This window comes from Peromyscus californicus, unplaced genomic scaffold (genome assembly GCF_007827085.1).
Source record: "Peromyscus californicus insignis strain IS unplaced genomic scaffold, ASM782708v3 Scaffold_18__1_contigs__length_77618521, whole genome shotgun sequence".
Lineage (NCBI taxonomy): Eukaryota > Metazoa > Chordata > Mammalia > Rodentia > Cricetidae > Peromyscus > Peromyscus californicus.
In genome coordinates this window covers 42094349-42107358 of record NW_026294480.1, presented here as the reverse complement: position 1 = coordinate 42107358, position 13010 = coordinate 42094349, and the positions used below count along the sequence as shown (strand labels likewise).

Below are 13010 nucleotides of genomic sequence, written 5' to 3'. Positions count from 1 at the left end.
CTTTTCTCTATAGTCCTGCCAGCACATATCTTAGGTTTTGTGCTAACAGTCTACCTAACAGGAAGCAGGTCATTCCTCACTATGACTTTGGTTGGCACTTCCCTGATGATTAGTGCTGAGTATGTTTTCATGGAATTATTAGTCACTTGCATGTCTTATCTTGAGAAATGTCTACCTAGGTCTCCTACCCCTTTAAAAATTATTTATATTTTTCTACTGAGTTTACATTCCTTGCATAATCAGTATTAATCCCTTATCAGGTGTATGATTTGGAATATTCCCTTATTTGGCGAGTGTCTTTTTACTTGGTTGATTTTCTTTGCCACACAGAAGCTAAGTGTGACACACTCTAATTCATCTACTCTTGTTGTATTCCTATGGTTTGGGATCCTAGTGAGACACTCCTCACCTGTTCCAGTATCCTAAAGCATTCCCCCGTATTTTCTTCTAGTGATTTCATAGTTTCAGGTCTTGTATTAAAGCCTTCAATCCAGTTGGTGGTGGTGTGCACACCTTTAATCCCAGCACTTGGGAGGCAGAGGCAGATTTCTGTGAGGTCAGTGCCAACCTTGTCTACATAAGGAGTTCCGGGGTGGCCAGAGCTACACAATGAGATTGTGTCTCAAAAATAAGTAAATAAATAAGCCTCTAATCTGTTCTGAGTCTCAAACTGTTGACAAAAAGAGAAAAACTGGGTATCCAATTACCCCACATCTTGATCTGAAGAGACTGTACTTTAATAATATCTTAGCGCCCTTGTCAAAGATTGGTGGCTATACATAATGATTTACTTCTATGCTCTCTTGTCTTTTCTGCTGCTCTGTTTTCATGCCCACACCATGCTGCTTTAATTATTGTAGCTTTGTAAAATATTTTGAAGTCAGTTGGTATAATGTCTCCATTTTTGTTTATTTTGTTCAATGTATGGAATAATCTTTTTGTATACTGTGAAGATTTGTCACTTGGATTGGTTTAAAAAAAAGCTGAATGGGCATTAGCTAGCAGGATTTTCAGGGCAGAGAGAATGATGGGAAGAGGAAGGGCAGAGTCACACAGAGACACCACAAGATGCATATCGAGCAAGATGGGAAATACGTAGATGAGGTAAATGATCCTTGGAGCAGCACATAGATTAATAAGTGTGGGTTAATTTAATAAGTTATAAGAGCTAGCTAAAAACAAGCTTAAGCTATTGGCTGAGCATTCATAATCAATATTAAGTCTCTATGTGGTCATTTGGGAGTGGGCTGGCGGAACAGAAAAATCTGCCTACAGCTCAAGACTATTTTGGGTATTTGGGTGTTTTGTGGTTCCACACGCAATTTAGGAATTATTTTTTTCTAATTCTGTAGACTGCTTTGAAAAGTACAGAAATTTTAACAACTTCAAATCTTTTAGTTCATGCATATGTATTGTCTTTCCATGTTTCTGTGTCCTTTCCAAAACTTCTTGCATTAGGTTTTATAATTTATATTTCAGCTCTGACTAAATTTACTTACATTTATTTTGGGGGCCATTGTTAATAAGATTGCCTTTTCAGATACTTTACTATTAGCATATGGAAATGCTGTTGACCTATGCATGTTTATTTTTTAATCAGCAACTTTTCTGAATTCATTGATTAGTTCCGTCTTTTTGTAGACTCTTTGGGGTTTCTTGTATATAAGACCATGTCATCTACATGAGACAATCTGACATCCTCTTTTCCAACCATGATGCCTTTTTTATTTCTTTGCCTGATTGATTGCTCTGGCTAGGTCTTCAAATATGGTATTTAATAGATTTAGAGGTGGTTAGAAATAAAGGTAGCGGAAATAACCTCTATCGGTATCAGGATCTTGGAGAAAAAGCTTTCAGCTTCTCTCCATTCAGCACATTAGCTGTGAACTTCAGATGTGTATGTGGGGTGTGTGTGTGTGTGTGTGTGTGTGTGTGTGTGTGTGTGTGTGTGTAAAACTTTTATTATGCTGAAATGTTCTTCCTATACTTAATTTATTATTTTAGGTTATGAACGGTTTTACATGGTATTTATCAGAATGCATCTACTAAGGTGACCACACAGTTTTTGTCCTTCAATCTGTTCCAAACTAGCTAACTAGCATTTAGTATTTATAAAACTCAAATAAATGATATAAAACAAATTATCAGGCTTATTTGTACTAAAGAAATTTCTTTCAATAATAACCAAGAAAGACTATATAAGCATAATTATAAAACTATTAAACATGAGCCTAATTATACAGTATATAAAACATATAAGCCGAATTTGTAGAGTTGAGACATTTCATGAACCTTACCTATAGATTCAGTGGTGAAAAAAATAAGCAAAGCTTGTGTTAGCCAAATCCTCAGTGTTGACATCTTCAGGGATGCTCCTGTAACAGACACAATGTGCAATTTAAAAACCTGTTCTCTTACACACAAGCTAAGACACAGGCTTATTTCTACTGTGCAGCTATTTCTTGAAAGGTGGAAAAATACTTATGTGAATGCAGAAAGGGAATATTTTTCTCCGTCCACTAAAGTTACGACGGCTGCACAAAACCACTAGATGACATCAATGGTTAAGGACCAATCCTGGGGTTTTTTTTTGTTTTTTGTCTGCATGTATGCCTGCAGGCCAGAAGAGGGCAGCAGATCTCATAATAGATGGTTGTGAGCCACCGTGGGGTTGCTGGGGATTGAACACAGGGACTCTGAAAGATCAGTTTTAACCTCTGAGCCATCTCTCTAGCCCCAATCCTGTTTTTTTTGTTTTTTTTTTAAATGATGTGAAATCATACACACAAGTAAGTAGCTGTGAGATGGAGGACTTCAGAAATGGTAAAGTCCCCTCTAAAGAACCTCCAAAGGGACTAGACAATGGGAAATTTAGCTCAGTGTGACCACAAATAGTCCCTGATAGGAGGAGGATGCCCACAAAGTACTAAAAGATTCTAACACCTCATAGAAAAACAAGCAAAACTTTTTGAGTAGGCAGTTTATAGAGAAAGAAATTCATGTAACTAAAATATGCAAAAAGACAATTTTAAACTACTCACAATGAGATGCAAAATAAAAAGAAGATAGGAATGAAAAATGATACACTCTGGAAAATGGCAGGGCAGGCAAGGCTTTAGCAAGTTAAAAAGCATTCTGGCATTACACACCTAACAACATACCTAAGGAAAATAAGAACAACGTATGTCCACACACAGACATACTCAAATGTTTATAGCAAATCTATTCAGAAAAATCTCAAACTGGAAACAACCCAAATGTCTATCAATTGGTGAATGGATAAAGAAAATCAGCTCAGGGTATATCTACAAAACAAAGAGTATACACAGCAGTAAATGGGAACAAACTAATGACATATCAAGCACAAGGGGAAAATCCCCCCCAGAAGTGAGTGGAATAAAGATACCAGCCACCACAGGGTGCATAAGCAAACTAAGATGATGCAGAGCAGATCAGGGAGTCCTAGGGTGAGATAGAGGGGGGGAATGACGGAGTCTGCTGGGGTGATGAAAATATTCAATAACTTGATTTGGGTGGTGACTTTATAAAGACTATAGGTATTTGCGAAGATTCACTGCATTGTGCCAATATAACAAGGCTCTGGTCTGAGACTACTCTACTTAGAAGCTGATACATTTGCTTGCTGCAGTTACATGAATATCAGCAATTCATTGTAAGCCCTCTGAGTTAGAAACAAAAAATATGATGCGTAACAGCAGCGCCAAACTATCCATAGCTTCTTTTGCTAACTACCAGCTCATTTCACAGGGTGCTGTGAAGTCAGGTGACACCCACAGAGAGCAAGTTATCTTACAGCACACAAAGATCTGGCTTAGGAATCCACACCTCAAAGTGAGCAGGAAGCATTCTGGCCTTTTACTCTAGAGGGGGCCATTACAGCTATGTTTTAAAACTGCAAGCAAGCCTTCCTAAGTGAAACAGTATTTCAACATCCTTCAAATGATAGTAAGGGTGGGGCAGTCAGGGCTTTTGCAACTAAGACATATAGTATGCAAAAATCATGACCCACTTTTCTTTTTAGTTTATACATTGAATTTTAATTGTAACCAAACAACACTATACAGACAAGGTATACATACACTGAAAGAAACATGTGCTAATGTCTTCCAAAGGGTATACACATAGGATGCCCAAGGCAGGTGCAGCTCCACAGATCAGGTTCTCAGTATACACTGGACATAGGTTCAGTCCCCAGCAACAAGAAAATCAAACCACACCCAAAAGTTGATGAGAAGCAACCAGACAAACTGGCAGTCAAGTAACTGAGCCATGGCAATTGGCAAGAAGAATGTACAAGTGTGCACAGCATGGTTAACCCTCACATGCAATACAGAACTAGAGCGGGGTAGGCTTGTGACTGAGCAGTGTCATGAGGAAATGGGAAAGCCTTTCACTGTAATGACTAGAAGTATTACTTCCTAATTTTTAAAACTGTCACTGAGATGTGAGGAAAGAGCGTCTATGAAAGTGCCTGACATCAAAGTACGAATGTATTCTGTGTGATATCCTATACAACTAACTTCTCTTGGGGCTTATTTTGTTTTAAAATGGACAGTATTCTGCTACATTCTTTTGATTCTGTTGAGAGTAAACATTCAAATTAAAAGTGTATTAAACAGCCAGCACGCCTTTAATCCCAGCACTCGGGAGGCAGAAGCAGACAGACCTCTGAGTTCGACGTCAGCCTGGGCTACAGAGTGAGTTCCAGGAAAGGCACAAAGCTACACAGAGAAACCCTGTCTCAACAAAACAAAACAAGTGTATTAAATGCTCCTCTTATTCCACAGCTCTTGCAGAATATGCACATATTGCAGAAATACTGTATACGATGACTTCCTTGAATTTGTAAAAGCTTTCTAGGAAGCTTTTACAAAGCGAAAACATGACTCGTAACTGCAGATGCTTGCATTGACAGTTTATTTCGGAATGGAGAGACTCTTCTATATTGGTAATTCCTCAACTCTGGCGAGCCAACAGTGGTGTGCTGAAAGGTGTGTCACCAGTGACTTCCTCCAGTAATGCTCCTCACACAGATTGTGAATGGCTTGCTTGGGAACTTAGAACAGATATGCAGTAACTACATCACCGCTCGCTCTTTCAGTCCATGGATTTTCTCAAGTGGAAAAAGCGGTGTAATTATAACTGATGAACCTTAACAACTGTGCACTCTAAATATTTTTATTGCCTACACTGTGACTTTTATGTTTACTTCCCTTTTATAAAATCTAACCCAAGAATGAACAATGAATAAGGACTGCATTCACTGAGAAAGCTATCAGTGTAAACTGTTACTACGGCAAGGTAACTGTTACAACTGCAGAACCTTACATGAAGGCTGGCTGGCAGAAATAAAGCAAATTGTGTTCACTGATGAGTTGGGTAGGGATCAGGGTGACATTTACAGAATGTCTTATTATAATCCATCTGTAAGACACTGGCCATAATGACATTAAATTGAGCTACATGATTTTTACAATCGTCCACTCTTTACTCCTTTCCAGTTCATGCTAACACACTGGACTGTTTTGTTACACATAATGCTTTCATACTAGTCATTTCTATCCCTACCCCTGGGAGGCAGCCGGGTAGGGCAGGGATTGTTTATTGGACTTTTACAAAAGAAAAACAAAAATTCAGACAAGACAATTACTTACCCAACTCAAAAAATTAGCAAATGAAAAGGCATGAATCTGAAGCAAGTCCACCAGCACCAAATGTCATGTTCCTTCTCTTGGTCTCCCTGTGAAGACAGAGAGCCTTGTTCAGAACACTGGCTTTGGTAAGTGTTGGACGCGTGCTTCTTACTAGGATCTTTGAGAACGTCATACACGCATACAATGTATTTTGTTCATCTTCCCCCCTACTCCTCCTCTAACTCCTGGATCCACCTGTACACATGTTCTTTAAATCCTCCCTGGTATAACGTTTTCGGGTTTGTCCCAAGTAGCACATGTCAAAGAACTTCAAAATAAAAGAATCCCACAAATACTTGGGTGAGAGTACTCAATAATCCAGTGGTTATTACTATGTCTTTTTTTCCCCTTTGAGAGAAGGTTCTGCTATGTTGTCCTAGCTGGCCATTAACTACTGAATTCAAGTAATCTTCCTGCCTCAAGCTTTTGGGATCAATAGGGCCCAGAGTTATGTTTAATAGTGGTTCTGAACCTGTGGGGTTGTGACCCCTTTGGGTCAAATGACGTTTTTATGGGGGTTGCCTAAGACCATCACAAAACACAGACATTTATATTACGGTCCATAACAGTAGCAAAATTAGTTATGAAGTAGCAATGAAAATAATTTTATGGTTGGGGTCACCACAACATGAACTGTACTAAAGGTTTACAGCATTAGGAAGGTTGAGAACCGCTGGTTTAATACCTAACTATTAAAGTCACCTACACCTAATTCAACCTCCTTGATGTCTGTGCAATGTCACAAGGGCATTTTGTTGATAGGACAATAAGAGGTCCTTAGTAGAAGGCTGATATCTTTTGTTCTCTAGTGGTCCTGAGTTCAAATTGCTGACTCCTCAACTGTCCAACCATGACCGGTACTAGATTCAGTTGAGCAATGGCAGCTATTTTTTGAAACAACTTGAGACTCAGGCAAAGAAATGAATCCTGCCACGTGTTACATCTTTGATATGACACAGTAACAAGGAATTAAGTTTGTAACATTTTAAAAATTTCAAATGAAAAATGGGGGGGGGATGCAGGCATGTAAAGTCTATAATTTTACCAAGAAAAATAGCTAGTGAAAATGCTGCTGGTAGTCTGGAAAATTCTCCACCTACGGCTCCATACTGTGTAAGTAAGTACGTATTTCTTACGTTAGAAAGCCAGGTTCACCGTGCGGTGCGTGCTGTCGCTTCCTTCCTCATGTAACACTACAGACTGGGGCTCTACGGGCACCACAGAGGTTAAGTTTTGCAGCCTTTGTCTCCCTCCTTCCCAGGTCTTTCTTGGCCTCTGGGAACTGCTTCTACCACCCTGCTCTCCTGCTTTTTGTTTTCTCCTTCAGAACACTTGAGACATCTGTAACAGATTGGCAAATATCTTATGTAATGAACCAGATAAATGTTTAGACTTTCCTTACAAAAAGACTGCAAGCCAGATTTGGTCTGCAGGCCACTGTTTGTGGGGCCTTATTTGAAAATGCCATATAATTTTCTTATTTTGCTTACTGTTTCTTCAAGGTTGAACTGTGTCCCCTACAAAAGATGCACTCAAGTCCTAACTCCTGGAACCTCAAAATAGGAGCCTCTTTGGAAATAGAACCATTGCTGGGGTAGTTAGCAGAGAAGCCCTAGTGGAGTATGCTGTAGAATATTATTTCAAGATTTGCATATGCTGTGGAACATTTGTTTAATGATGCAAAGATGTGTTGCATTCTTTCATGTTGCATTTGTTTAACTCTGTGAAGCTGTGTTACTTTGCCTGTCTAAAAAACCTAATTGGCCTAATAAAGAACTGAATGGCCAATAGCTAGGCAGGAGGAAGGACAGGCAGGGCTGGCAGGCAGAGAGAATAACTAGGAGGAGGAATCTGCGAAGAAGAGATCGAGGAGCAAGAAAAGAAGGGCCAACTAGTTACACAGCCAGACGTGGAGAAAGAAGCAAAGAAAAGATACACAGAAATAGAAAAAGGTAAAAGTCCAGAGGCAAAAGGTTGACAGGTTAAGTTAAGAAAAGCTGGCTAGAAATAAGCCAAGCTAAAGCCAGGCATTCATAAGAAAGAATAAGACTCCGTGTGATTTATTTGGGAGTTAGGTGGCGGGCCCCCCAAAGAGCCAAAAGAGTAAAGAGTTTAAAAAAAAAAAAAAAAAAAAAACACCAGCAGGAGTAGGTAAGACATTAGAATATGGCTCTTCTAACAGAGACACAGAAAAGTGCCCGATGACAGAAGGCAAGAGCCTGGAGTGACTAGAGCTACAAGCTAAAAAAATGTCAACACATTACTACGGGAGGCTAGGAAGAGCCCAAGGATTCTTTCCAATCTTAGAAGGACTTCTGCAGAAAATAATATTTCCACAGTTTTATTTATTTATTTGTTTTTTCAAGACAGGCTTTCTGTGTAGCCCTGGCTGTCCCGGAACTCACTCTGTAGGCCAGGGCGGCCTTGAACTCAAAAATCCACCTGCTCTGCCTCCCAAGTGCTGGGACTAAAGGTGTGTGCCACCACTGCCTGGCATCGTTTCTGTAATTTTAAACCACCTGATTCATGGCACTTTGTTACATTAGTCCTAAGAAATGAACACATTATGTGTATTACCCAAACAGATTGTAAGCAAAGGAGATAGCTTTCTGTCTGTGTTCTTGACATATCTCTACAATTCAGAACTATATTTTGTATATGATACAGTTATTAAAGACACAACATTCAAATGTGTACATAACATGTAATACTGCAACTTTTTTGTTTTTGTTGTTGTTTTCAAGAGTGAGTTTCTTTATGTAGCCCTGGCTGTCCTAGAACTCACTCTGTGGACCAAGCTGGCCTAGAACTCACAGAGATCCTCCTGCCTCCACCTCCTGAGAGCCGGGATTAAAGGTGTGCGCCACCACCTGACTACAATACTTAACTAGTGTTGAGTCTGTGTGTGTACACATGCTGTAATTTTGAGAAGTGAATACTAGGGGTAGAATGTGGTAGGTGTTATGTTTAGTTATAGAGCTTTCTGGATGGTATGACCATTTGAATATTCGGCTAATTTTTAATTAGACTTGTTTCATTATTATTAGGTTTGACAGTTTGAATGTATATTTTGTATATAAGGCCTTTGTCAGAAATTTGATTTGTACATAACTGTTCTGCAGTCTGTGGCCTGTCGTTTTATAAAACTTCTTAAAACGCTTTTTGTTTTTAGTGTGTGCATGCATTATGTTCTTACCATACTTTATAAAACCACCAACAACAAAAACCAAGAGGTGGGCTGTAGTCTGCCTGTTCCCATCTATTTGCTTATTCTCATGCAACCTTTTCACTGTTGTGACAAGTAGTTTACCGGTTTTGAAATATGTAGCTGCTACAGTGTCAAACAAAAACAAAATGTTAAACTAGCAGGACTCCTAGACATTTAATGTAGTGTTTAAAGAAATGATTATTTAAAAAGTAGTACTTCTGAACATCAGTAATAACCAACTAAGAAATACAATAGAAAAAAACTACCACTCATAATAGCCCCAAAAGCAACACTAGAATAGGAAAAATCTAGTCAGAGCTAAAAAGGATTTCACAAGATAAAAATGCAACACAATTTTAACCCAAATAGCAAAGTGGTTCATTATAGAACTTTATATCTCAATTAAAATTTCACATTAAAAATGAGACACTAAGGGCCAATTTTCAAACAACAAAAAGAGGATTTGATGTACCCTCATTCAGACCTGCCACAAAGAATAAAACACACATGGGCACAGACACCAGACAAGTCAACAGCATAAAGAAAAGAAACTCAAGAATATATAATTGCTTTTAGAATTGGGATGTAGCTTAGTGGTACACAGCATGTCTTCAAGTGTATGACTTTGTTTTGATCCCTAGTACCACAAAACAAACAAAAACCCTCAGATAAATCGTAAAGAATGTATAAGCCGGGCATGCACACACCTGTAAGTCTCAGAGGTTGGGGGTGGGGTGCTGAGGAAGAAAAATCAATTGAACCTAAGACTTGGCAGCTAGCCTGGGAGAGCATGCAAAAAAAAAAATCTGTTATGGCATCTCATATTATTCAAAGATATTTTTTGGGACAACTGGTCCTATAAAGAAAAATACAAAAGATATTTTTATTATACAAGCATATTCCGAGTTAATATATTATCTATTTCGGTTTCATGAGTACTCTGATAAAAACCTATGTTCTCACCATCACTTAAGACATAAAACATTGCAAATACAATTGATGCCAAACAGTTCTCGGCTACAGGAAGCTCAAAGCTAACAGGTAAAATAAATGCAAAGTGCTTTGGGAACAGGTAATATCCTACTCAGGGCTCAGGGGCACTCAGCTATAAAATAAAGTCAGAGTTTCGTGAACAAGAAAACTGTATGTTTGGCTGAAGACCGCCAATGGGAAGGTCTACCAGCCAGCACTGGGCTATCTGCAATAACAGCTCTGATGAGCTCAGCTTGCACTAGGGGGTGCAGTGGCAGGGGATGTACATAAGACAGAACATCCAAACAAGATGGACTCTGCAGGAGAAGCAGTATGAACCCACTATTTATAATAATTAGCCCACTCTTCCTTAAAGCAAAGGATGAAAGTGACTATTAAAGGGAATATGAAATTCCAGAGGCAAGACAGTTATGTTCTACTGAAAGGAATTAAGCTCTTGCTCTGGATATGAGTACAGGCAGCTTTAAAGCATCAATCTAGTCTCAGCGTACACTAACAGATACAGCTCTCTGATTCGGGAGCGGAGAAACTCACAGAATCCCTCTGACGAGCCAGCCACAGAGTGAAGTCCTGGTGGCCCTGTCACAAGTGTTCCTGAGTCTCCATTTACCACCCTGCTTGTCAAGTTCCTCATTAAGCTCCTGGTTTAAAATGCAACCATACGGTTGGTTCTTTCCTTTGTCCACTTTTTGGTATTCTTGGCTAGCTTTTATCTGCTGGCCATGAATGTACCCAAAGATGAAGTACTCAGGATCTACTTTTCTTTTAAAATATTTACTTTGAAGACATGTAACTTCAACTAGTACCTTACCTTCAAACCAAATTTCAAGAATTCTGGCTTGAATCATCAATTCTAGTTATGTATCATCTTAGATATCCTGCATCTGATGCAGGTCAATTTAATAAATCTCCCCACTTAAAAGTACCTACAAACACAATCCAATATTTTTAATCATAGAAACTTTACCCCCCCCCCCACACACACACACCTATAAACAACTCATGGTTTTCAGTTGCTCCAGTCAGTAAAGCCTTCTGTTCTGATCAACCCTTAAAATTTGACTTGTCAGTTACTCATCTTACCAGGCTTCTTTCACGACCTTCTCACCGGCCTCTCTCTATGGATGACTGGACCTGGACCTGACCCCAGCACTTAGAATGGCTCCCAGCCACTCCTCTACCACGAACCCCTCCCACTCCGATCATGGCACTTCCAATACTTCGTCTATCAGAGAACCTAGGAACCGCTTCATCCACCTGCACTGTCCAACTGACCGCCAATGTTCAGTTCTATTTTAAACTAACAGTAATGGAGGAGGCTGGGGTACAGTCCATGGTAGAGCACTTGCTTCCAATGGGGAAAGGTCCTGGTTCAACCCCCCAGCCCATTACATAAATAAAACCCTTTCCTTAGAGTCCTTCTCATGAACTACTGTGCTATAATCCCAGAGAGAATTACGAACAATCTGGCTTTTTACTCCAATTATGCTGAAATTATTCTTTTAGTTTTCCAACTGCAAAGTAAATATTTAAGCTCCTCGGTTTTCTGTGGCCTCAGCAAACTGGTCCTAATTTTCATCATTTCCATGTGAGCCACACCTAGATGGTAAGCTCCAGTTACAACAAACTTCTAACTTCCTCTAAACACCTTCTTGAACGTGTGCTTGTACACACACTACAGTTTGACTCTATAATGCCAGTGCCCTGCTGACTCTGCCTTGTTCCGTTGTTTATAACCCAAATGAACATCTCTTCTGTGGAATTTCCCCCACATTCACAAACATCTGTTTCCACTGCACTTTCAGAGTTCCCTAAAAGGATACAAAATGTAGCACAGTAATTACACAACTTCATATGCTGAGAATCTTGGAGCGTTTGGTGAACAGCTAAAAGAATGCTTAGTTTACATATGTATGCACATATATAAGTGGTACTGATGGAGAATGTATGTAGTATGTAGTGCTGAAGATTGACCCCAGGGCTGGCACATGGTAGGAAAGCACTCTACTATTGGCTACATTCCCAGCCTAATAATGAGTTTTAAAAGAACTGGTATAACTATTTTACTCTGTTCTCATGTAGACAATATGAAAAAGTAACACGTATTACAGATAAAAGTTCAGCCTGAACTCAGGGTATCTAAGCATACATGTAGAATCTGACGATAATGTCTGTGTTTGGGGGTTTGCCTTTGTGTAGAAGAGGGTAATGGACCTACTTCAATAAGGCTATGTTCAGAGACTGACATACAAAACTGCGTAAGTTACTGGTTATTAAACTGAATATACTGTGGTAACAGCACATGGCAGTCCTTGACGAAGTTCTAGTCTCCATTCTGCCCTCCATTCTATATTTAGAACAGGATCTCTCTAATTTCCCCTTTATCCAGATCTCAAGGCTGACCTCTAGGAAACACACTGACTATTTCAATTCCAATACTTAAAGACCCACAGCACTTTCTACATCACTCATTATTTAATTGAAACTGCTCTGCATCTGGGTAATTTTTTACACACCGGTTTGTCAGCCCAATTTTGTAAACTTTCAGGAACCTAGACACTATCTCAGGCATCTTTATTAATTCCACAGCAGGCTGAGTGCTTAGTAAAATAATCTCAAAGGAAATCTCACCTGCAATCAAACCACTTTTACAACCAAAAACAAGGAGAAAACTGTGAGAACTTCCATGGTTCTTTAGCAGACAAGCTGCAAATATATCAGGGCCAGGTGATCTGCAGCAAAATGAGGTCTGAAATCACGTCTAGGGAAAAACCCTTCCTGCTACTGCAGTGCTGTGGGCAACACACAACTTCCCAGATCGAATTATACTAATGAATTTTCTGTAAGAAATCTGCCAATAGGACAGTCTGTGAGCACAGGACTGGGAGTCATACATTTTTTTCAGCCTGTTTCCATTTCTAAAAAGGAGATATTATAACAACTACTTCATAGGTATATAATAATCAGCATTCATCCTAGTATTTAACCAAAACATCACATTCTCTTAGGAAAAATATTTTTAAGTGAAAACACAAAGTCATAAATAAAATAGAACAAAATGTCCAGTTACATAAGAATGCTGCATTAAATTAGCA

At 39.2% G+C, this 13010-nt stretch overlaps 1 protein-coding gene across 4 annotated transcripts in view; it reads right to left on the bottom strand.

Annotated features, from left to right (window-relative positions):
* Nucleotides 1–13010, bottom strand: part of Il6st (interleukin 6 cytokine family signal transducer) — a 44345-nt gene that overhangs the window by 29909 nt on the left and 1426 nt on the right. Inside the window, exons 2-4 of one of the 4 annotated variants that reach the window (XM_052743288.1) lie at nucleotides 6851–7055; nucleotides 5676–5761; nucleotides 2298–2375 (exon numbers count right to left, since the gene is read on the bottom strand). In XM_052743288.1, the coding sequence (XP_052599248.1) occupies nucleotides 2298–2361 (64 nt within the window). In that variant the 5' untranslated portion in view covers nucleotides 2362–2375; nucleotides 5676–5761; nucleotides 6851–7055. Of the gene's footprint in view, nucleotides 1–2297; nucleotides 2376–5675; nucleotides 5762–6850; nucleotides 7056–12546; nucleotides 12569–13010 lie in introns of those variants that run through there. The other 3 variants (XM_052743289.1, XM_052743287.1, XM_052743290.1) reach the window with 3 other exon arrangements.